General features: G+C 36.8%; 1 protein-coding gene across 2 annotated transcripts in view; it reads right to left on the bottom strand.

Moving 5' to 3' along the window:
• Positions 1-672: 672 nt before the first annotated feature.
• LOC140158991 (zinc finger CCHC domain-containing protein 24-like) overlaps positions 673-27,309 on the bottom strand; it is a 49,917-nt gene continuing 23,280 nt past the window's right edge. Inside the window, exons 5-6 of one of the 2 annotated variants that reach the window (XM_072182291.1) lie at positions 4,325-4,489; positions 673-1,084 (exon numbers count right to left, since the gene is read on the bottom strand). In XM_072182291.1, coding sequence (XP_072038392.1) covers positions 971-1,084; positions 4,325-4,489 — 279 coding nt within the window. In that variant the 3' untranslated portion in view covers positions 673-970. Of the gene's footprint in view, positions 1,162-4,324; positions 4,490-27,309 lie in introns of both variants that reach the window. The other variant, XM_072182292.1, reaches the window with a different exon arrangement.

Below are 27,309 nucleotides of genomic sequence, written 5' to 3'. Positions count from 1 at the left end.
TTAAAAACAAAAATGAAATTTATATTTTGACAAATTTGCCAATTTTAAGGAAGTCTTTCTGTAACTTAGCCTTTTCACTGATTTGCATAAATTAGTCAAAAACCACAAATTCCACAGCTTTAAAGCTATACCAATTTTACATTTTAAACCATTTCAATGCAATTTCAGAGGTAAATTGTTTCTGTTTTACCAACATATTTAAAAACATCTATAGCAGTTTTTTCATAATGTCAAGCTATAGGCCCCTTGACCATTTATTTTTCCTGTACTCAAAAACAAGTTTCTGCTTCCGTGTTTAACTCTTGAAATCCATTTAAACAGGAAATCAAATTTTGTTCATAATTCTATGGGATTCATCAATTTGGTCTCTACGGAATGCAAGTACTGGATCATAATTTGTCTCGCAAAAAAAAAAATTATTCTGTGATATGTGGGAAATGTTCAACTATACATTCCAGTAATAAGTTTCTCTTTTAAGTTTTATAAGGGTCATTTATTTGGCAAAGTGTAAAATATTTAAATGGAGCTTTCACTTGCTCTTTGTGACATTCACTATTCCTTGTCAAAAAGACACTACATATGAGAATTATTTGAATTTCATTATGTAATGAAAGAAAATATCTTGGTTTTTTTTGTGTGAATTGATACTGTCAATTCACAGTTGTGTACTTTCAAACATGTGTACATTCCTTTTGAATATATTGGTAAGATCAAATGAAAGCTCCATTTTATAACATAAAATATTTTTAATAATAATTAACTTTGATTCATAACCAACAACTATACAAATATTGTATAGATAAATGGATCTCTGTTTAAAATCTTTCATTTTAAATGAAATAATAATAATAACATTATAAAGTTGCTTAAATAATAAATAACTGTAAAATATTTCCCCGCATGGCTTGAGTTACATGGTATATAACCAATTGTACAAAACAAGATATCTCAATCTTGATTGGCTGTTGGTTTACTGGACACGTCGGCAGTAGTATCCCAACGCCTTGCACTTCTCGCACAAATGCTGAGGATGTTCCTTACTCTGATCTGAAACGTCGAGTCCATCGGGTTTCTCAAGTGGGCGCTGTAACAAAGATGGAAATGCGAAATTGATTACAAGACAAGTTGTAATCACTTCCACGACTCCAGGTGCAGGGGACGCTGTGAAATAACACAGAGAAACAAAATTTGATTTTTTTGAGAATCAGAAAATTATGGTAAAATTTGTCTAGTCTCTTGCAATAGCTTGATAAAACTTGACATGCAAGTGATTGTATTATGTCTTTTCAGGAACTAGCAGACTGTGTATGAGTCTATTAAGGCTGTCAATTTAGCCAAGATCGTCACGTAAAATGTAAGAGTTGCAAAATTCTGCAGCATTGCATTTCAAATTTGTTACCATCTTTAAATACATACATAGTCGCATAGCCCCAAACAACAAACCACCAGCATCTGTTCCTTACCAAGCTGATTTTTAGAGACTAGTATTGATGAAAATGAGCATTTCATGATGTGATGAGATATAATGCTACGATCTTTAATGATCACATTTTTAATGGTTTTAAATTAAGGGTGGGTTTTCAGTTAACCTGGAGTGCTGATTTTTTAAATCAATTTCTTTACACAATAATTACGTCACAATGGAGCACTGAATATGGGGTTGAGACCATCTCCAATGCTCCATTGGTTGCAAATTTCATCAAAATTAACTTGTTCTTTTTTCAATAATCGAACAGAAACTATGAAGAAAGTATATATCAAAGAAATATCTATTCTAAACATCAAAAACAAATCAAACTGATACCGTATTGAATTCACACTTGCATGCAAGCAAAATGTTATCAAGGTATATATATACAAAATTTTGCTCAAAATTGAAATACTTCCAAACAAAAACAGCAAAAAGCTACTAAATAAGATACACAGGTTAAATAAAAACATGCACCCACAGCTCAGAACCATCACAATAGCATTATCAATACACAATAGATTCCACAACTTCACAAGTTCCCCCTAACGCTTTTTGAGCTATATATCACAAATGGAAAAAATATCTTATGAAATGTAAAAAAGTGTGTGTAGCCTTGTAAACTTGTTTGTTTCACATATCTGGACCAATTTAAGGCATCACACATCATACAATAGTTCAATTAAATGTAAAAAAGAGGCAGTTTAAAAAATTGCACCAGAGTCCATCAGAGTCAACTTTTCTTTTACAAACACATTGCTGTATTGTTTAAGACTGATTCCTATGGAATATGCAACTTATAAAACGGCCTCTTTTTTTTTTTACAAAATGAACCACTGTGACTGAAAGCATGGCGATTATAAATTGGTTCCGATGTGTACAACAAATAAGGTTACGTACACATAACTTTTTACATAAATTACAAAATGTTTGTGCTTAATTTATCTCAAAAAGCATTGGGGAGAACTTATAAGTTATGGATCCTATATAAATTTACAAATTTAAAATGCAATTATAAATAATAATTTTATGCACAATTTTGAACTTCTGACTATAACTATGTGCATGCTATCATAATTATTATGCATGTCATCTAGTTCAAAATAGCATAGCACTTTCTCATAGACTATCTAGCTTCCCTGTTACATTACTACTAATTGCAATGTCATCAATGAAAAGGATGACAGGGATGTGCAGATAAATTGACCCATTTTCCAAACAACTCTGATGACATGACTCCCAGGGATGTGCAGATAAATTGACCCCTTTTCCAAACAACTCTGAATGATGACTCCCAGGGATGTGCAGATAAATTGACCCCTTTTCCAAACAACTCTTATGACTCCCAATGATTCAATTCAATTTTCATCTAAAGACCCCCTTTGTTTTCAAGAATTAATTATGAACAGTTTCTTTGATCTCCCCCGGATGACCCTGTTTTCCACCTCTAAATCAAACAGAAAGAATTTACTAGGTTTTTTCTTTTTTTTTTGCTTGATAAAATATTTTATCAAACCTGCCAGTGTAATAATTAGTCAATGTCATCTTTTTTCTTTGGTGCTATCCACACACCTACTTTAATGAACACAATCATGTTCTGCAACTTTTTAGCTAGATACACCATGAAAAGGTATGATACCCTACTGGGCTATTCCATTTAAAATCCACACTACCCCTGTGGAAGATTTTGGTAATATCTTCCACAGAGGGAGTATGCATTTCAAATGGAATGAACACATAAGGCAGCTAAATTTGAATTGCATCACACCCTCTGTTGAAGATTCAAGTTGAATTTATTTGCAGAAGGTGTATGTATAAAATTTAAATGGAGCTGCCTTATGTGTTCATTCCATTTGAAATGCATACTCCCCCTGTGGCAGGTATTTCGTAAATATTCCACAGGGGGTAGTGTGGATTTTAAATGGAATAGTCTAATATCACAGCCAGTTAACAACCACCCACTCTCCCATTGTGTACATTCTTAGTACTGCATCTGCCTCTCTTAAGATTAAGATTTTACCCTCTCGGAAAATTAGGTGCGCCTAAAATCAAATGAATAAAATGTGCCCAAATTGGCCACATTTGGACTCAAAATTACCTCAAATTGTTTATTTTGCAATACAGAATTGCAAATTCTAATGGGGAAAATAAATTTTTACAGGGCCAAATTAGTGCCATAATGGCCTCTTATCTGTCAGTTAAAAACGCTGCTTGTGATATCAATTTTTTTGCTTCGCTTTATAATGTAACATTCAATTTCTTGCATATAAATCGCATAGCTATAGCATTAATTAGTGTTTATGTTTTATTCCAGCCATTTTGCATAATTTCCCCTTCTGTTAAAATGAAATCATTTCATTCTTTGCCAAGTTGGTTGTAAATTTAAAAGCTTTTATATTGCCAAGTTGTGTATTTTCTTGTTTCTGCCCCCCTCCCATTTTTCAGATCATATATTTATGCCACACAATGAAACTCCTCGTTGCAAAATAGCTGCTGTCCCATTTAGGCAACACCCTCCCTTGCATTCTGATGTTACGTGTTACAAAACTCAGGTTCAATCATTCTTTCTGCAACCATACATGCATGAGAACCACTGGGGTAGGGTTATGATATGAATTATATCAGAGTTAGGGTTAGGATCAAATGATAATATATATGCACTTGCTTCTGCACAACAAGCTTTTATTATGATTGCACAAACTCAATTATGCCCAATTTTGCATGCTGCACAAATTCACAGAGCAATACCACTCATTTTAACAAGCATTTTTGTTACTTTTTTTTTTATACGAAAAGCAGAATCAAAAGCACATAGCTACAAATCCAAATAAACAACAGAATGTGCACACCACCTACCTGCTTGTGTGGGTAGACGTTGATATGGCATTTGATGCATTCCTGTCCCATATTGGCCCAACTATTACCACTCATCCACTTGCGCTTGCATTTGGGACACTTGTACTCGCCAAAGCACCTTTTCTTCCCTTGATACGGTGTTAAACCCTCGCCTTTGGGTCTAGCCTGTAAAAATGAAAGAAAAATATGATGCAAAGAAATAATAAATAGTAAAATCAACATTTTTTAATTGGTTTATACTCAGTGAAGACACTTCCAATTTCTTGGTGTTCATCATAAATACCACAAGACTCGTTAGACTAACTCAGCCTTTTGCTCTCACTAAAAAATCTTGGCATAATGGCAACTTGGTTCCCAAAACCAACAAGCCCCCCCACTCCCCACCCAAAAAAGGTCACACTTAGTTTTTAGATGCAAAAGTCACAAAAAACATTCAGCTCTACAACTACTACCAGGAGGGGTGGGGCACAAATGCCAAATTTTTGTTGGGGGAGGGGAGTTACCCTCTGCCCTTGCAGCTCCTATATAACTGGATCCATAAGTAACCCTTCTCCACTGAAAAGGCTAGACAATAATTCAATTTTGTTGGCCCATATCATGTGATTGGGTAAACCAAAGACCTCCAGTTCTCATGGTTATTTCTCTCAACTTTGTTGATATGTTTTGAACACTAGAGGGCAGCAGTCAGCAATCCTGTTGCAGCACTTTTCAGTACACGTCACAGGCTCACTATGATCTTATTAGGTCAAAAACCTTTTCAGAATATTGGCCTGCTGCATACTGTATAAGTGGTTATTTTCGCGTACAGTTATTTTCGCGAATTGGAGTGAGAGAGACATTTTTGGGATTGTTATTTTCGCGATTGCCTAGTCTTGCCCTATACTTGCAATACATTATACATATATTTGCGAGGTGTTAATTTCGCAGATGGCACTCCATTCGCGAAATCCGCGAAAATAAAACCCTCGCGAAAATTACCACTTATACAGTAGTTAAATCCATAGATCAGTACATCAGGATCTGGGGCAACTTAATGTGGGTCCCCCTTAAGTTTGTCATTTCTCCTCACCCCTTCTTAAGGCCCCCCCCCCACACATTAGTAATTGTCCCCATTTGTGCACAGAAATTCCCCTCTGTGATACCCCTACCCCATTGATAAAGTATAACATTTATGATCAAAACTACTTCTAGCTTCAAATCTCACTAGAATAGCTGTCATTCCCCCTCTCCAATTTAATAACAGATCCCCAAAATGCTGCCCAAAAAGCCCTGTATAATAATTATGATGTTACATTTACATGATGATAGAAAGAAATAGAAATCTACTCATTACTCCACCAGGCCTAAACCTAATGTTTACCCTTCCCAATAACAAAATGGTTGCTCCCTAAACTCAGGGTTACCAAAAATTTCAGACTGATCACTGAAAAGTCACCCAATTTTTCTCTTAACCATTTGGTTTCTATGTAACAGGAAACTACCGAAAATCGCAGGAGCCAAAGTTTAAAAGTCATTCTATAACCACTGGTTTCTATGGGACAGGAAATTGTAAAGTCACAGGGAAAATCTTCAAAAGTCGCCCAATTGGGCTACCAAATGACCGGTTTGGCAACTTTGCCATAAATGTTTAGTTAATGCATTTAAAATCCAAACATACAAGACACCAGCTTATTGATACAAGATATGTTGAGGACTAAGAGCGTGTTTCTACAGGCGCACCGCTAAGTTACCGCTAAATGGATAACGCTATCTTACCGTTATCTTACCGTTTAACCTGCTGTTTCCACAGACAGGTTTTTGCCGTTATGCGTGTTCATACCATTTAATCTGAATGACAAACATGTTTTAAAAGTGTTGTCTTACCTTTTACGGTATATATGGCCAAAATCTTGCATTGTAGGCCTAGAATTAATGCTAGAATGGATTGTTTAATGGTTGATTATTGCTAAAAAATCACTTTTTTTTGTTATATTTTTCAAATCAACAGAAAAGTTTTACATTTTACACACTTCACTATTTTGTAGCATTTACAAATTTCCGTGAGCAAACCCCAAATTCCGTGAGTTTTTCTGTTTTTCCGTATCATGGAGAAATTGTGGCTTTACATAATAGTTTAGACTTGTTATGTTGCCCAGGCTGTTATTAACGTTTTTGTCATGTCGTCTGTCCAATTAACATGTTGATTAATAGCCATTTTGTTTGATTTTGCTCAATAATCGCAAGTTACCGCTTAGGTCTGTTTCACAGAAAATCTACCCGCTTCGTAACGGCAAAAACCTACTCCAACGAGGTTTCCGTTGGCGAAAAAGCGTTACAAAAAAAGGCGTTGAGGCTGTTTCCACAGGAGTGATTAGCGGTTCCATACCGTTTCCAAAACGGTATTTGGCTCTGTAGAAACACGCTCTAATACACCATACCAGTATGCACCTCTTATCTACATGCTGATATACACAAAACATGGTCTTTGAACTATATGTAGGCATAAACAAATCACTGATATTAACACATTCTTAGAAACCATGGATCCTCATGATCCTTGTGAAATACTCCAGATGGGGCCACCTCTGTTTCAAGAAATTCTATCTCTTATGGCTAGCTTTTACACATACTTGCGATTATAAGTCCTATTAAAACCATGAGGTTTTGTTACATGATAAATGATCCAACTACAGAAATGTCCTGTATAAACCGTATCTAATATAAAATTCTGCCATCCCTAAGGTACGTACCACACGGCAATTCCCATGGAATCAAAACAGGTGATAAACATGAATGGATGTGGAATCGACCTAGAGACCTGCACCCACTTAACACACAAGTTGGGAACCATGCGTGTTACCAAATCTAGTGAGGACCGGTATGCAACACATGGTTAAAAACTTTTGTGTTAAATGGGGGCATGGGGTGGACCTGTCCCTCTGCCACTTAGAACCAAACATGTCTGCCATTTCAATTGTTATACTGTTTTGGTTTAGTTTATTCGATAGGGTCTATTATGTACCCATTTCTTTCATGAGCTCAAGCTCTAAACAGGTCTAAAGCTGAAGTTTTATTTTCTGAACAGCAACTTATATAAAAGTTAATTTTGAGCATGTTTATCCTTTCCTGGTGCATGTGTATATTGTGTCATGAGGTAGGCCTATAGAGTTTGAAACTGGATGGTAGTGTTATAGATTGTAACATGTCCCACAGGTCTGTTGTTTTTAAGAGCTACGGTGCTTTAAAGTTCAAATAATTTAAGCTACTTCAAATAAAAAGACTCTACATCTACATGTAGTTTAGTTTACAATGATGATCTTCCCAAGTGCAAAATATCATCATACACATCTGAAAGTGTTTTTATTCAGTATAGATCAAGTTCAACGACCTGTGAATGACAGGAAGCAGAAAACAATGTAACAGTGTCACAAGTTCACCAATCAGTGACAAGTGTCCCACAGGGCTGCTGGAATATAAATAAACTAAAAATTAACCATTCAAACCTGCATATCTACAACATATGTTTGTTTATACAACAGTTTTTCATAATATGTAGTTTCTGTTTATGAATTTGTGTCATAAATGAAACGTCACATGAGGCTACCATGACGTCCATGTTCGGTTTTAGTAACTATTTTTTATAGTTTCTGTTGATGAATTTGCGCATGTTTTGTTTGCATGGGACCGCAAAGATGCAATGAGACATCACATGAGCCTACCCGCATGATGTTCATGGGCACCATGGGGACCAGTATCGCTCATTCTACAAAATCCGGTGCCAATAGCCCTTTTTCCATTCTTTGGTCCACAAAAACTTTGTCGAGCATTTAGGGCATCAAATATGTTGTTTTTCTGGTAGAACTAAACGAGATCTACACGGACATATATAGTTGTCCATACTTTAAATGCTTTCTTCAGCCTGATTAACCCTTGCAAAGGCTCGAAAATCGCTAAAATTGCGTTTCCACTGCTCAAGTGTCAAATCTGATCCTTAATATTTTCTTTGAATAAATGCGATATCTTTACATATTTGTTGTTTTTTAATTAGGTAAGGCCCCATCATATTGCATATCAACATTATTTTTTAGTGATTAAAACGTCTTGGTGTAATTCTAAAATAAATTGCACTTTCCACCAAAACGCTGTGAGCTACGTTACCCCTTTTTAACACACGTTATTGGAAAGACGTAAAACAGAGGTATCAACGTAGTTTACTGTTTTTGAAAGAAAACACTCATAGGTTTTTATAAATAACAGTAAAAATCGTGATGCTGTAGCATTTTTGGCATAAAAATGTTGTAAACATTGAAATTTCGACCGACCATGTTAAGATTGGTGAGCTACGTTACCAGAATTCCATAGTATGCACTTGTATAACAAGTACTTCCTAATAATATGTGATAGGTACCAGTGATCGAACCCCATTTATATTAGAATTAACCGACATAACATTCTAACGTTGGCAAATCACATCAAAAACATTAAAAACCCGTGAACTACGTTACTGTGAGCTACGTTACGCACTCATTTATGCATCTTCAAAACGTCTATGAAATGGTGAAATCGGTGTTACATTTCACTCAAGTGATCTTTCGTTTCCTTTTTATGACCTTGGATTAAGTAAAACCAGCCCATTTTGTAGCCGGTAACATAGCTCACATTACATTGAGTTTTAGTGTTAAAAACATCATGACTTCCTGAAAGAAAAATATACAAGTGGTGTTGACAATCTTTTACATCTGAAAGCAGTGATACATTTGCTCTTAAAAAACACAAAAAGCAGGTCTTTTTGAACAACTTTATTTTTTTCAATTTTTACAGTGGATTGGCACCGGATTTTGTAGAATGAGCGGTATGATGTCAAACCAATTTGAACTTTAACCATTCTGTCACAAAAAGTGGACTTTATAGACGTCATTGAAAATAGATTTTGAGTTTTGGCCCTGTCCTTTGGTAGAGACAGTGTGATTCTGTTAGTTGACACAATTTCAGTATTACACAGGTCATTACCATATTCGACCAAATTCGCATCACTACCTTAAAAGGGCATTTCGTCATCCACAACCTCATCCCCCCACTTTGCTCCAAAAAAGTTGAGATATTTATACCACTGGTGGAAACCTCTGGCTTAACATAATGTTTATGTACAAAATATTTCTTGCACATCATTAATTCGTTTTGCAAAAATATCGTCAAATTTGAATTATGTTCTGGTATACCAGAACGTAATTACAACAGTGGCCTTCATGTATGGAGCAGTGTAATACACATAATCATGCATACCTTGCAAACGCAATTTTAATCGGATTCAACTGAAATTTTGGGAATAAAGCTTTTTTCATGGATATCTACTAATAAATGTCGTAAAAAGAGGATGCTAGGATCACAAAATACTCCTTTAAGTGCTTCTGATAAACTTTACTAATTATCTGTGTTTATTAGCTCTTATTTCAGATGTCAGATTGATCAAAGTGTTTACATCAACTTTAAAACCATTCTTTGAGCTATTTCCAAACCCATAATTAATCATGTAAACAAATAGCTGCCATATACATTTCTTGTAAGTGTGATTCCCATGACAGTCTCAAACTCCAAACCAGATGGTCTATGGCTGTACATAAACTCCACCTCTGTGTGTGTTGGTTTACACTTGTTGAGTTTCAATTTGACAAAAGTTGCTTGGGGTCATCATTAGCAGTTAACTTCTGAGCATGAATGAAGTTGAATTTTATTTCCACTGAAAAAAAGTCAGTTGAGCTCTCTGTATTCAGTCAGTTGAGCTCTCACAGGAAGCTTATATGAGAAATGCTACAATGCAACAAGATCTAGTTGTTCAATGTCATTCGTTGGTAGGGTACAAGGTAGCAAGATGACCTTAACTGATTAGACTGACATTGATGTAAACAACATTCCCTCACATGTACACAATGACATCATGTCTGATGCAGGAACATGGCCGTCTAAAATTATTTGTTTGAAGCACTTAATTGTTTCCTACATACTGTATTTCTGAGAATTTAAGCCTATCTATCATAGGAAATAGCTAGCTGCTCTCCTGCTTTTTCTTATACGAGTCCTGTGGTTGATTTTGTGGGCCAATAACAGTGATTTCAACCGAATTTAAAGCAACAGACAATCCCTCGTTCCAAATGGTTTTACGAAGGGCCTAGGCTATGTCGGTACACACATCTTTCCAGGATCTGTGGTCAGTATGTGGATGAAGGTTTTGAAAACAACTCACAGATTTTTTTTTTTTTTTTTTACTATTGCCACTTTTGAAGTAGCCCTACATTATGATTATTTTCTCCAGAATTTTAATACATCATACATTACATTTCTTGACACAACAATCGCGATATTTACCTCACACGTTATACTCATGCGATACACTCTTTTCATGTGCATTCACCTGTATAGGAAGGACCTTGTGCACAGAAAATAGGGAAAGGATTTAACATAACAAAGGAACATGCAAGCTCCGAGATCCAGCGTGAAAGTCATGGAGCGTGAAATTGTCTTATTTACATAACAAGGCCTAACATTTTTAGGGCCAATGCCCTTTTTATCAATTTAGTTGAGAGCGGGTTTGTCATCATAATATTCACATATTGCCTATATAGTACATGTACATGTGTAGATGTACAGCCTTTCATTTCAGCAATACAAACTCCCTCTGGAGTGGGGATAACTATTTGGCTAGTTAGCATTTGGCTAGTTAAATTCAAAATCAATAGAGGGCGTCCTATTTTGGCTAGTTAAATGTTGGTCACCCAGGCTAGTTAAAATTTTGTCCCTCAGGCTAGTTAAAATTTTGTCCCTGAGGCTAGTTAAAATTTTGTCCCTCAGGCTAGTTAAATTTTTGTCCCTTAGGCTAGTTAAAATTTTGTCGCTCAGGCTAGTTAAATTTTTGTCCCTCAATCTAGTTAAATTTTGGTCTCTCAAGCTAGTTAAATTTTGGTCTCTCAAGCTAGTTAAATTTTGGCCCCAGGCTAGTTAATTTTGTGTCCATCAATGCCAAAGATTCTCAGGCTAAAATGAGTAAATTATGTAGAGCTCCCAAGATTGAGGAGTTGCACTGCATTTTTATGCCTATACTTCCAATGTCATGGTGTAGACTTGTTTTCTTTGATAAGCGCTAGACTTGTTTCAAGTCTTTGGAAGCAAACCAGCCTCATTTTTAATGGCATAGTCCAATAGCCTCATACAACAGTAATTGCTTAAAATGCAAACTCAAGTTGTGGAGTATGAGTTTCTGTATACCAAAGGACGCTCAGTGCTCAAAGTCTCTAACACTAAAAATAAACCCAAAATGGTCTTAAGTGCATAGTTTGGTAACCTGCATGTAACAAGCATAACTCACAATTTGACCTCAAGTTTTGAGGTAATGAGTTTTTAGGCCTAAACACATTAAAAGGTCACTAAAAGAACTTACAAACATTATGAATAGAGACATGTGTTCTATAGATGAGCATGTTTGAAATTTTGCAAGGTCTTATCACCCTCGCTAGAAGTAGTACCTCACAGGATTTGTGTTGTTTCAAATTGGTTTTTTTTGTGGATTATTAAAAGTTGAAATCATGGACACAGAAAAGCTAATCCATATTTCAATTTCTTTTGTTTTAGTGGACATAAAGAAAGCATAATCTTACTCGTGTTTTTTCTTCATCATCTCCCTCCTCCACCTCTTAGATACTTTTATTAGGCCTAAGTGATATTGTTTATATTGGCCTACGAAAGTATATAATGCAAATTTGATGAAATTATGCATTTCAGTTTATTACTATAGTATTCGGAGGAGGGGTCTCTGAAAAGTTCCTACTCCATTTTTTTTTTAAAACTCAGACTTAGCCCAAGTGTGTCTGTACTGTTTTCATAAGCCGTTTAGAGCATTTTTATTTAAAAGGTGTCCCATGAAAGTGTGCTTGTTTCCTCTCTACTCCTTCGGCTTGCCAAAAATTGCTCCCCCCCCATTATTATTATTATTAACGGCATTTATAAAGCGCCTTTTCTAAAGGATGAAGCGCTGTACAAAACAAATCAACCTTAAGAAAATACAAAAACAATCAAAACCCAGCAAACACAAAACGTTTTAAAAACGTTTTAAATAAGTTATATTTTGGCTTTTGGTTTAGGTAAAAACGTTTTAATAACATTAAAATGTCGGGTTATACAAAGGTCATGATAACGTTTTAAAACGTTTTGTATGAAAACACACTGCAACAATATTTTTTTAATGTTTTCAAAAAATGTTATTTTAAACTATTTTTGCAAACATTTTTGCCAAATATTTTGTCAATACTTAAATAACATTATGTTAAAATATTTGAACCCAGCAAACACAGAAATGTTCTTAAAATGTTTTTTCAAAACCTTTTAATAACATTTAAATGTCGGGTTATATAAAGGTCATGAAAACGCTTTTTAATACGTTATTGCAAATATTTTGGGCAAACATTTTTCGCAAAATATTTTTTCAACCCCAAAATAACATTCTGTTTAGAATGTTTTGTATCAAGTTTTCAAGAATGTTTTTGGAATGTTATTAAAACGTTTTTATACCCTTTATATAACCCGACATTTAAATGTTTTCTGTTAAACATTTTTGTTTGCTGAGCAGTAGATTATCAAAAAATGTTTTTTAAGGTTATGAAAACGTTTTATACTCTTAATATACCCTTTATATAACCCGACATTTAAACGTTTTCTGACAACCTTTAAGAACCTTTTGCGAATGATGTCGAAAACGTTCTGTGTTTGCTGGGAACCTTTAAAATACACACATAGCATTATTTAGCATAAATAAAGAAATAGTTAAAAACATTATACATGTACAAAGCAATGATGATTTCCATCCTAACATAAACGGGAAAATAAATACCAAAATGAAAACAGAAATAATGTACAGAAGTAAAACACTATTATGAAACATAACTGATAATGATATACGCTAAAAACCATTTCAAAAATTAGGCAAATACACAAAAACACTTATAAAAAAACCAGGAAAATCAGTTTGCCACCCCCCCTTTTAAACTCTCCCGGGGCTTTAATTATTGCACAGCCCCTAACATTTTGTGTAAAAGAAATATGTATATCAGACTAATCATTTAAACTTCTGCAATTTCATGTCTAATTGACATCGGTAATTGACTAACTCCAAAATTTTCTGTTCACCATTTAATACCATGGTTACAGATGATCCAACATTCAACACAATACCCCTCCACTATCAGAAATTTCCTGTCTTGAGACATGATATGACAAGCAGACATCCTTGGGACAAGGGTTTAGCAGCCAAGGCTGTTAAAACAATTAATACCGCAAATATATAACACAAATCACATTCATATGAGCTATAAAGTCAAAACATGCTCTGTTCTTTAACCCCAATATACTTGTACAGCAATACAATGACCTTTGAGTCTGTTTGGTAAAAATCCCATACTCTTCAACTTGAGGTCAACTTTGAGCTATATTTAATGAATGGGGGTTAATGAATTTGCCACAGGAGATGAGATCATTTTGACAGACACTGTAACTCCTAGTAATGATTAACTCCCCAAGTCCTCCCTCCTTTTTAGTCCACAAATCCCATCATCATGGTGACAAGACCATGCTGGCCTCACTGCTCACTGCTCACCTCAGCTTTTGTGTTATCATACTCAATTCTATATGGATGGTACAAAGCAATTTTATAAATGTTCATCTGATTTAACTAGCCTGAGAGACTAACATTTAACTAGCCCAAGGGACAAAATTTTAACTAGCCTGGGGGACTAAATTTTAACTAGCCTAAGGGAAAAAATTTAACTAGCCTAAGCGAAAAATTTTAACTAGCCTTGGGGACAAAATTTTAACTAGCCTAAGGGAAAATTTTTAACTAGCCTAGGGGACAAAATTTTAACTAGCCTAAGGGAAAATTTTTAACTGGCCTAGGGGACAAAATTTTAACTAGCCTAAGGGACAAAATTTTAACTAGCCTGGGCGACCAACATTTAACTAGCCAAAATAGGACGCCCTCTGTTGATTTTGAATTTAACTAGCCAAATGCTAACTAGCCAAATAACAAATCCCCTCTGGAGTACTAGTAAATTCTGCACAACCTCTGCCATGTTGACAAAATGTGGGTTCAATTAATAGTTGTTTCCTTTTTATCACATTCACTACAAATAAACATCCACCAAGATGTTGATGATGAAGTCAACTTTTGGCACCCAGCAACAGCTGTTGATAAAAATCAGCTGAGTGGGAATTATGATTGCCATGGCAACTGATTAATAAACCAATCAGTGTTAGGCCTCTCCCAGGGTTGCTAATTTTATTCCAAGCTGACTCTCATCACAAATCTGTGCTCTCATCTATCTTTTCTTGAGCACTAGCTCATTTTATCATTTCATGCAAGAAGACCATGAATATAAACACACTACTATTTACATCACAAAATAGTCCCCACCAGTGTTTACTCAGAGGCTGTATGTCTCAAATTTGGCCCAGTGAAAATTATATTTGGCCCACAACGATTTGAAATGCTGTATTACAATTAGTCAATTTGAGGAATTACTGAGACAAAATTGAGTCAATTTTGGGGAGAAATGCTTCATTTGGCGCACTCAATTTCCAGAGAGAGTAAACACTGGTCCCCACACCACCATTCTAGAGGTGCACCATTTTATTATCAGGGTTTTAATATACATGGGAGTTAAGGTGAGGCAGGTTTTTCTCCTTTTTTGCCGCAAATAATTTTTGGCTTTTTTTTTGTACGTATTTCCAGTGGGCAAAGTTATTTTTTCTTCAATAAGGCCCCAAACGGTCAATTTTGAGTTTCCCGTCACATAATTTCTGAAAACAAGTGAGGTAACTTTTTCATTATTCATTATTCATTATATTTCTTCCTTTCATTATATGACCAACACACATGTAAAATGTGTTGTTATTTGCCACTCACTCACTTGAAGATGGATGTTTAGCCCAAATGAGATTCAAAAGTATATTAAAAAGAGTCTGCAAGGTTGACAGCAAAATGCATGTTTTGATTTTGATTTTTCCACAAAAAATAAAGGATATTCATATTTTTTTTTGCAAATATAACCAGTTTTTATCGGTATTTTTTGGAAAATCACAATAATGAATTCAAGTGAGGGTCAGAAAATGAAGTGAGGGCGGGTGACGGGAAACTCAAAATCGACTTTCCTTGGCCTAAACTCCCATGCCCCTGGAAATTAAATGGTGCACTGTGCACCCCTAATTTGCATTCCTTATACTGAATTGATTAAGTTTGCCTCTGCCATATTTTTTTCAAATAAATGTAACATTGGTATTCACAATGTAATTCTAAAGGGGGCCTATTTTATACATTTAAATTATTAATTTTTTTGTGCAGGAGGCCTATACATCATAAAACATTATGTAACACAAATACCAAATCTATTATCACTTTCTAAATAAAGCATATCGGGTGGAATATTACATGTAATGCCTACAGACCTTTTTACTAAAGTTCAGTCAAGGCATTGGCATACATGAACACATCCCTATTTATACCAGCTAGACCACCAATGCATTCTATGCATACATCCATCTGTCGACCTCTTTCCTTTTCATCATCAATTATTCATTGCATAATTAATACATATGTTGAAATGCATCACAGCATAGACTATGGTTCAAATCCTGGGTGACATCATAGATGCTAAGACTAAGAGTCTGTGGTGACATATACCTTAGGTCAAGAAAGAAATTGTTTGATTGTCCTTCTACTGCTCTCTTAAAACTTCATAGTCAAAAGCTGTGATTACCAGGGGCAGATCCAGGAATTTTCGATAGGGGGGGCGCCACGGCAGTCGGCTCCACACAAAGTTAGGCGCCGCTCTGCAAAAATACACAGAGTCAGGCGCCGCTCTGCAAAATTAGAGGGCTGCCCTCTAAATCCGCCCCTGATTACATTGATGTCATTAGGTCAAAAAGCCCAAATAAGGTGTGATTCGGGATATTTCTGAATTTCTTTACTGCATCACTTCAGTTAAGAAGTTAAAAAAGTTTTGAAAGAAAAAAACAACTTTTTCTGGAATTTCTCAAATTAAAATTAGGGTTGGTATTCTTTTGTTTTGTACAGTAAAAACATTTTTCCAGATTTTCCAAGATTAAGGTCATTTGGGGAAGGCTATATTAAGCAAACCAATATTTTATGTAGCCTTGATCAAGGCTTCCTCCTTACTTTTTCTCTATTCGTGCTCTTCATTGGATCCATGTATAATCAGTGGTAGAAGTAGGCCTATCATATACTGGACTCTCTAAATTTTTTAGTCAGGTCAGATTTTTGTGTAGGACGATGTGAACTAGGGAGGAAGTGTGCCTTGTGCCGAGTTGTGGGGTGGGCGTGGTGGGCATTTTGCTCAAACACTACCCCTGCAGTGCACAGTATGCCTGGAGTCAAGTAAGATAAGAAAGTCCACTATCTGGCCTCAACAATTCAAATGTCAAATAAATTTTTACAAAGTTATCATGTTATGATGCTAAATAATTATTTCTAAAGCATAACTTTTGAAACAGAAATTTTTATGGCAAAGCTTCCATGAATTTTACATTCACTAACTATGGACGCCAAAGGACTTGAAACAAGTCTATATTTTATGCTGTAGGCAATGAAAACTCAGTGGCCATTTTGGAAGTTTTTCCCTTTCCATTCCAAATATGGATGTTTGCATGTCATTTATATTTGACTTGCTTGAAATTCAAATACAGTAAATCAAATACTGTCATAGTGTCTTAATTTAATTTTTAAAACAAAATCTCAGAGAGTAAAACATACAAGGAAACCAATTTCAAGACATCAGTCACCTACCAAACATTTCAGTTCCTTGTACTTTGGTGACATTTTCTTACCCACAAATACATTTTGACTCCCAACTTTCCACACATTATTATCCAGCTTATCATCCTCCCACTTTGAGTAATTGAGTTCAAGTGACAGTTCACCACAGCATTTAACCAAGTAAATGACTTGGTAAATGCAGGTATTGTTGAGATGGGATGAACGAGACTCCTCTTGTGACCCAGGACTCAAACATAACCCCTTCCTTCATTACAAACATCATCCTCTTTTATACCTAGCACTATCATGGACCACAATGGCCTCATTACAATTACACAGTTCAACAACCTCAATTAAACAATCACAGTAAGAAATTTGACCTCAAGTTGCAGGGTATGAGTTTTTGTACCCAAATTTTCAGAGGTCATTCAATGATATATATAATTGTATTGGGGTTAAAAAAAACTGTGCCCTGATAGATGAGCTTAATGTGGATCTAGTGAAGACAGCCCAAAACCAGGTTAACCATGCATTTTCTTGTCTGGGCAAACCCATCTAGTCCTACAGTTCCTCCTTCCTCGCTGGCTCCTGGCTAATAACTAGCTAATATAGTCCAGGGGCCGCTCCTCCTCCATCCTCACCCCTGGTTAATAACTAATAGTCCAGAGGCCAGGGCAGTTTCACATAGTCACTGAACTTGGAGTAACCTGAATTTGATTTGAATGGTTTGTGATGAAATCATATTGCATCACTTGGTTATACTTCGCCTACTTGCATCAATTCTTTGCTTCATATGTGGCCTCATATAGGAGCCTGGATTCAGTTGGCTATGGAGTCGGACTAGGACTAGCCGTACATACCATAACCTCTTAGACAACTTTGCACCCATGGTACTAAAGTCTAGCTAGTTATTTTATACCAGGCAATTTCGCACACACTGTATTGCAGCCTGTCACAGTTTAAGCAACTTCCAGCATCGGACCCATTTAATCATCACTTGTACTGTTTCTACTGGGCATCTCGCTGCATACTGAGGTTTTAAACCTGCACATCACCCAATCTGTTTCTAGTTCTACTGGTACTGTATGTTACCCCGCATCGCCCCGCCATAATCTGTCAACCCTTTGCACAGTACAAACACACTGTAGAGACATCACCCTCTCAAACAATCTGCGTTTGTCTTCCATTGCATCGTCCCACATTACCTGACCTCGCATAATTCGTCAACCCTTTGCACAGTAGAAACACACTGTAGGACAGCACCTCTTCCATTGCATTGCCCCGCATTACCTAGCATAATCTGTCAACCCTTTGCACAGTAGAAACACACTTGTCTTCCATTGCATCGTCCCGCATTACCTCACATAATCCGTAAAATCAACCATTGGATGGTAGAAACACGCTCACAGTAGGGCTGCACCGTCACAAACAATCTGCCCCTTGTCTTCCAGAACTGCATCCTCTCTTCCTGATTATTAAGCATCATTAAATTTAATCTCAATCTTAGCAAGCATAATATCTTCTTCCTCTTCATGTCCACCCTGATCTCTTGGATAAAATAGGCCTATAATATCAATCACTGAGGTATTTGTATGGTCATTAGGTAAAGAGCTGGATTTGTTGTATGAGGAAAGATCCCGAAAGAACTGCATGAATTTAAAAGTTTAAGGTTTGCGAGGGGGTATCAAAAAGTTTTAGAAATCGCCCAGAAGTGAAAGAGCTATATCAATGAAATTTTGTCAGTGCAATCACTGGTCCTTATGTACACTATGGTGCAAAAATGGTCTCATAAGTATGTTTACTTTTTTTACAGGCGACACTAGATGCTAATAACCTGCTGCCCCAGTTACTGCGCATAAACGGCAAGATTGAGAAAATTGAGGCAAGCAGCGTTATTAAGATCCTGCATTTGAAGGGTTGCAGTGCCTAGAAAATCGATGATGAAATGAAAGTTATCTTCGGTGGTGATTGTGATATTGTCACTGTTGCTTTTGGAAAATGAATTTTATTTCATCACAGATTTTTGGAACTTGAAAAATGGAACTTAATCATGCTACATGCCTCAATTTTCTCCATTTTGCTGGTTATGCGGTTACATAGGCAGGTACTGACATCTAGCGCCTGTAAAACAAGAGCACCAATGGTACTGTGGCTCTCACGCTTCTTTGGTGGAAAGCGATTGTTCTTGAAGTCAAATGCATAACAGGTTGGTAGCTGACCCCTAGGTGACACCAGATGACCCCGAAATGACCTTCCAAAAATTTGACCCCAAATGTTGACTGTACCCACCAAGTTTCATGCCCATACGACAGTTTTTGCTCATTTGACCTCAGATGACCCCTGGATGACCTCAGTTGACCTTGACCCACTAACCAATACAAACTTGTTCTGCCTGGGGTCAAGATGCACCCACCAAGTTTGAGGAACATGCTACCCCACAAAATTTGGCTCCAAATGTTGACTGTACCCAGTTTCATGTCCATACGACAGTTTTTAGTAATTTGACCTCAGATAACCCCTGGTTGACCCCGGATAACCTGAAATGACCTTCCAAAAATCTAACTCCAAATGTTGACTGTACCCACCAAGTTTCATGCCCATACGACAGTTTTAGTAATTTGACCTCAGATGACCCCTGGGTGACCTCGAATGACCCCGAAATGACAATCCGAAAATTTAACTCTAAATGTTGACTGTACCTACCAAGTTTCATGCCCATATGACAGTTTTTAGTAATTTGACCTCAGATAATCCCTGGGTGACCTTGGATGACCTTGAATTGACCTTCCATAAATTTGACTCTAAATGTTGACTGTACCCAACAAGTTTCATGCCAATACGACAGTTTTTAGCAATTTGACTTCAGATGACCCATGGGTGACCTTGAATGACCCTGAAATGACCTTCTGAAAATTTGAATCTAAATGTTGACTGTACCCACCAAGTTCCATGCCCATATACAAGTTTTTAGTGATTTGACCTCAGATGACCCTTTGGTGACCTCGGATGACCCTGAAATGACCTTCCGAAAATTTGCCTCTTAATGTTGACTGTACCCAACAAGTTTCATGCCCATACGACAGTTTTTAGTCATTTGACCTCAGATGACCCCTGGATGACCTTGGTTGACCCTGAAATGACTTTCCAAAAATTTGACTCTAAATGTTGACTGTACCCACCAAGTTTCATGCCCATACGACAGTTTTTAGTAATTTGACCTCAGATGACCCCTGGATGACCTCGGGTGACCTTGACCCACGAAACAATACACACTTGTTTTGTCTGGGGTCAAGATCAACCCACCCACCAAGTTTGAAGAATGTGTGACCCCCAGTCTCTGAGAAAATAGGTTTTCGCCTGTAATGCACATATTATGCAAATTAAGTATTTCATCACCATACTTTGTGCTCAAAATCGAATCAGGTCGAGACCCTCTAGTCATGCTACCCCCTACCAAGTTACATCATCATAGCGCTAAGGGTTCTTATGGATCCCCATATACAGCTCCACAAGGCGGATTTCTTCAGATTTCCAACCATATTTGTAGAAGTGTTCCGCATAAATTATGCAAATTAACAACTAAATGCACATAATCTTTGCCAAAAAACTAACCAGGTGATCAGCAGATGTGTATCGTTCCCAGGGGTAGCGCTAGAACTAAACATTCCAATGTACGCAGGGACCCCCGAACTTGCAGAAAATTAAAAAGTAGGGGGTCCGGAGTAGAGTTTGGCGAGTCCGATTTGCACAAATGCAGCATAAATATGCCTGCAATAGCGCTAGATTGAAAAAACTGGGGATCTGCAGGGACCCCTGAACTTGCAGAAAATTTAAAAATAGGTGGTCCAAACTCTATTTTGGTGGGTCCGGGACCCCAAAAAGCAACCTAGCGCTATACCCCTGATCATTCCTGCCACCAGGTTTCGTTACAATACCATGCGCCCAACGGATCTTCAGATCTTGCTAAATTAATTTATGCTGATTTTCGCATTCACCGAAAACATACGGTTACGGAGCAAACTTGGATATGCTTCCTCCCACCAAGTAACGTCCCCGAAGGTCTTACGGTTCCCCAGATACAGCTCCGGACGGACACACGCCCCCTCCCCCACACACACGGACAGACAGAAATAGTGATTACTAAGGCCCATCCTGAACGAGGTATCGGTACATGAGACCAGATATAAACATAGTTCAGACGAGACAAAAATCAAACCCTCACTCTTTTGCAGTGCTTGTATCCAAAGCTTATGCTTACATTTACATCATTACTTTATCAAATTCGGAAGACTGATCAGTCACTTCCGGGTCCATTTTATCACTATCTGCACCATTGATCCATTTCAGAATCCGAATTGATGCAGAATTTATCCTCATCTAACAAATACTCATGATTTTCTTCTTCATCTGAAACATTTGCGACATTATTTGCACAACTGAATCACTGCAATTTAATCTTTCCAAAAACTACGACTTTCGCCATTAGAATTGTTTATTGTGAACACATGTGCGAATGGTAGAGGGCTGACATCCTGAATTAATTGCATTACGTCATGCTCATCACTCTCTACACAGCCGCTGTGGTTCCGGTCCCTTCACTTCTAGTGTGGAGCGAGCGGACCAAAGCGGCTGGTGTAGAGAGACTGAAAATTATATTCATTCCTGATTCATTCATAAAATTCACGGCGATCGATTCTACTATGGGTGACGTCGTACGAATTGAAAACAGCAGCAAATTAATTTCCGACATTTTCTTTCGAGATTTATGAAGAAAATATGAATGTTTTTCAACAGATCATCAAATTACTTATTATATATATTTTTTCAATTGGTAGCGTTACCCACACGCTTTATATATTGCTCCCACGCTTTTTAGAAACCCACCATTTATTCCACGAAATTTTAACCCCACCTTTTTACAGATTTTCAGAATTCCCAACCCCACGCTGGTAGAAAGCGTGCGGACAAACAATGCCAGCTGTGACCTTCGCTGGCGAGACGTTGTTTTCAGGGTTGTCAAACCAGCGATTTGGTAACCCAATTGGGCGACTTTTGAAGATTTTAACCGGGACAATTTCCTGCCCCATAGAATACAAAGGGTAAAGAAAAAAATTGGGCGACTTTTCGATTATTTGATTCGGGCTGAATTTTTTTTGGCAACCCTGGTTATTTAGCATTAAATTAACTAAATTACTACGCCACTGGTCTCTAAATATTTTGAAGTGTTGTCCCATGGTGACGAAACTCCCGAGAACTCAATAAACAATCTGGACAAAGGAATCATCCAATCACGTTTCTAGCCACGTGAGATCACCGCAAAAATTCATGATAAAAGGTCACTTTCCCAAAGAAAAATAGTGCAATCCGTCAATTCCCGCCATGATCTCTTAACTTAAATTACTCAGACCAAAATAATCTCTAGCGCATACAGGGAACCAAGCAAAACGATAGAAATGACTTGTTTCTCATGACGACTTTTGACTTTTCTCACTTCAAAATAAGTACTTTCCCCACCCCAAATTCACCTCTAAAGGAGTGCAATCGATTGAAAAATAAATCAGCAAAGCTTAGAACCCAATTTGATATCTAAATATCACACACAAAAAAAGCCTTAGTATAAAAAAGCAGCGCCGGAAGTTGCCGAAAAATGAGGAAAAATATGGCTACCATCCAGCTGGACTCCTTAGGCCCATTAGCTCCGCTAAGAGCCAAAAAGTAAACATTCTTATGAGACCATTTTTGCATCATAGTGTACATAAGGACCAGTGATTGCACTGACAAAATTTCATTGATATAGCTCTTTCACTTCTGGGCGATTTCTAAAACTTTTTGATACCCCCTCGTACATGTATGATCACGTTGGACATCTTTATTCAGTCTGTCATATCAACATTATACGCTATAATAAAGACAACCATGATTACACCAGCCATTTTGCATTTCTAAAATTATCTTGATAGTGTAGCTATAAACACACAGCAGATGACAAGATGATGACATACTCGCTAAACATTCATTATGCTCATATCGGGCGGCCAACAAAATAATATAGGTCTACATGGTATTACTCATTCAATTGTACATGAGCATGTTCAGTGAGCGATAATTTAATAGGTAAACCCTTCAAACCATTTCTATTATTTTCCGACACCACCAATATTTAAAAGAAATCTGAGAAAGTGTGAATTTTTGATGTACCTTTACATCCATTGCTCATTGCAATGGCTTCATTTTGATCAGATACTGTAAAACCACTTAATTTCGCTAGGGATTTAATTTCGCTAATTTCGCTAGAAGCCTTAATTCGCGAAATTAAATACCCGCAAATTGAACAGTTTTACATTGAATTGTACACATAAACTGCAGGATTAGCGAAATTAAATACCCAAAATAATGGTGGTCATTGGCAATTAGCGAAATTAAGTACTAGCGAAATTAAATAGCTTTACAGTACCTCCGTCGAGGTTTTGTGATAACTAGAGCAATCTCACTAAGGATTTCACATTGTGATTTGTGCCCAAGCTGGTAATGTGTTCATATTCCAACCGATGAGTGAAATTCTTACGCGTTTGTTGCTGTGTTGAGCAAAAATGAAATTAGCAAAATGCTGAGCGCTGCTGCTGCTTTAATAATAATCGGGTAGTACGTAGTAGTTTTAGCAGGTTACCAATTATCATTCATGTACATGTGTAGGAAGTTGCACAGGGAATTCAAATTGGTATGTTGCTTGTTTGTTCTTTTGAATGATTGAATGTTGCTATATCTTAACACCCCCTCCCCACCCCCACCTCTGCCATGTCATAACGTCATCGGTAATTGATCTGATTTGAATTCTTTGAAAGAATATTTTGTTAGATGTTCAAAACATATTATTTTCTTAAATCAATGTATGAAATTAAATTCTGGTTATTATGACCCTCCTTTCATCCTTAAACCAAGTCATAGTCTTTCAACTTATGTTATGGTGATGTAAAGATATAGAAAAGATCATGGGGAAGGATGGGGACAAGGGTAAGAGATAGTTCATGTTGATGACAACAAAGAATGCTAATTTCAAGGAGTGCCTGGGTGTGGCATTATGCAAAGATCAAAGATACCCTTCATGTTACAACACATCATGAAATATCATTCCTGCACCATCATGACCATGCAGACAACAGATGGATGGTCTTTTTAAAGGACATGCATAGGTTGTCTCAGGTACACACTTGATAGAGTTTATGCATTATATAAATCAAATAGGCCCAGTGGCGTAGCCAGGACTTTTTAAAGGGAGGGGGCAGGGCAACTTAAGGGAGGGGTTACAATTTGGCGGAAATTATCAAATTTGGCTACAAAGTACAAAATGATCATACATATCAGGGTACAGGGCAGCCAGCAAGACTTCTCATAGAGGGCAGCTGCCCCTTGGCTATGTCAATGGATAGGCCTAAATGTTTATGTTAATGTATGAAAATGTTATAATGTAGTATTTTACTATCCTGGTCTAAAGTGTGACACTTTTCAACAGAATATCCATGGGGGCCGGTTAGGGAGTCACTTAGATTATTTGTTGGGTTCCCATGGTCATAATTATAATAGGTAACCCTAATTGGGATCAGAAAGTGGTGAAAATGTCTGAAAGGATCCACCCCCCATGGGACTTTTATGCAAAGTAAATATTTTTTCCAGGCATATAGTTAGGATTTTTGTGGGGGGTGAGGGGTGCTGATTTTGAAAAAGTGGACTTCTTTCCAAGGGTGGCAATTTTGAGAAAAGTGGACTTTCTTCTCCAAATTTGAACCTTTTTTTAAACCAAAATCTACGCTCGCAAAATCTTAAATTTTGGACTTTTTGTATACTTTTTGAAAATTGGGGGGGGGGTGCATTGCACCCTCTGGCTATGGCTCTGTTTTTTTCTTCCTATATAATACCCTTAGTGGGTTGTCATTAAAATTTGTACACCCATGCATATGTACAAATAGCAAAATGTTACACATATTCATTTCTACAATAATTGGAGAAAAAACAGAACAAACTTTTCCATTTAACTCTTACAGTATTATACCAACAACACTGATGCCTTTTCCAATTATCTGATGCCAACAAAATATTCCTTCAAAAGTCAATAACTAAATCAGAACTATATTTAGCAATTTAATTTCTTCTCAATATCAATAACCAGCCAAGTTGTGCGATCACAACATGCGAGTTGGTCGATCTCCGCGCTCTGATCTCTCACTCAGCAGGTTCTTTCCAGCATACGTGCCGTTGGACAGAATCAAATTAATTGCAGGCACTATCAAAGCCATGGCTTACACAAATAGCATGGCGCAAAACAATTCCTGATTTACCCCTTTCTTTTCTAGTTATAAAACCAATCTGTTATTGGTAGATTTCTGGCGTTTTTTAATTTAGCTGATTGGTATTGATTTTTATGTTTATCAAGTTTCAAGGAAGCTTCCTCTATGGAGATATCAAGTAATTATGGATAATTTTGTGCAAATTTAGTGAAGATTTTGAGATTGGAATCGAAGCTGCAGTCCATATTAAGTTAAAAGCATTGCAAATTGGTCCTCCAAATCTGAGAAGAAATTGGGCTTATATTGGCATAGGAGTATGTGATATATACCATTTCATATACCATAACAAGATATTTTTCCTTACTTATACAGGTAGTTTATGCAAACTTAACCAATTTAAATTTGTTGAGAACCTACCAATACATTGGAGAATCAGATCTATATTTCCCAAAATAATGACTTCGCCCCGTCCTGAATAATCGAGATTTTGATATCCAGTATAGTGCGTAAGACAGGGACCTGGTAATATTCTACCCGCCCTTCCCATCCTGTTTTGGGGGTTCGTTGTGTTTTTTAATAGAAAACACTTAATTCAGTTGGTACAATGTTTGGTCACCATCTACATGTATTACAGGCATTGATGTATTCTGTCAGTTGGAGTAGGCCATTCTCAGTAGATACGCAGGGCGGGCATGGCCCCATCAAGAGAAATGCACCTAGTCAAAAGAAACACAGCCCATTCCCACTTTTGTTAGTCTGCCAAAGAAATTTGGACCCATTGATATACCAAATTCAAAATTTTTGGCCAAATTTAACCCATATTGTCTTAGTTTTTACAAATTTTCCCAATTTTTTTTGGACAATTTCAAAATTTTGGCTAGATAGAGGCAAAATTGGGCTATTTTTCGAGAAAATTGAAAAAAGGACCCATTCATATACCAAAATTGGCTTAGAAAAAGGGTCATTGAGATATACCAAAAGGCCGAAAATGCTACCCATTTTGCGGCACATCCCGATATGGTCATTTGTACTAAGTACCCCCGAGCAAATCATACATTATGGCTTTTATGTTTAAAGTCCTACCTAATTCAGGTATTCATTCGCAACCATCAAACAATCTACTGTGTCCATTCCAAAGTAAATACCAACATGACAACTCTATAGCCAGCCATTCCTGGTTCCATGCATGCCATAGGATCCAATTCATTCATCAACCAGGAAGCACAAAGTCATTAACTTGACTTGAACAGCAAACGGAAACCATTAATTTGACTCGCGAATGAAAATTGAAACTACGAACATTAAAACTAATAGAATTCAAAATGTGAAAAGGTCAATCAGCTTTGTGAACATCGGTCAATTTGAATACACTGAACTTGGTTTTTAGAATGAGACTATAATTATATACGCTGGGATCAGGCAACCGCATGAAGCCCTGATTTCATCGCAGCTGGGTGGCATAAAACCTCACCATGGCAGTCAAATGCTTTAGAGGGTCTACTATCATCTTGGGTTATGTTCACCACATAAAAGTATCCCGTTTCAAAAACAACATGGACGCTTCAGCTGTATGCTATGCTTATAGCTTTTATAATCATTTAGGTAAACTTGTGACTGATATGCGAAGTCCCAATGGTTGACTAGTGCTCTGTGATAAAGTGATTGTATATAATTAGAGTGCAATGGTTTAATACTACCGGGCTGGCAATAGTAACGCGTTTGTATATATGTATGCGCTACAACTAAGCATAGGCCTATCTAGTCCATACCATTACGACTATGAGCATTCTACTACTAGTACAATATCCAATGATGCATGTTTTATTATTTGTGCGAACATACTAGTATATACATGTATGTGTCACTGCAGTTTTAAACACCGTTTACTGTGCCAAATGCAGATGAATGTGTCA

Source organism: Amphiura filiformis, chromosome 8 (genome assembly GCF_039555335.1).
Source record: "Amphiura filiformis chromosome 8, Afil_fr2py, whole genome shotgun sequence".
In the NCBI taxonomy this organism is placed as follows: domain Eukaryota; kingdom Metazoa; phylum Echinodermata; class Ophiuroidea; order Amphilepidida; family Amphiuridae; genus Amphiura; species Amphiura filiformis.
This window is presented reverse-complemented; position numbering and strand designations above follow the sequence as displayed.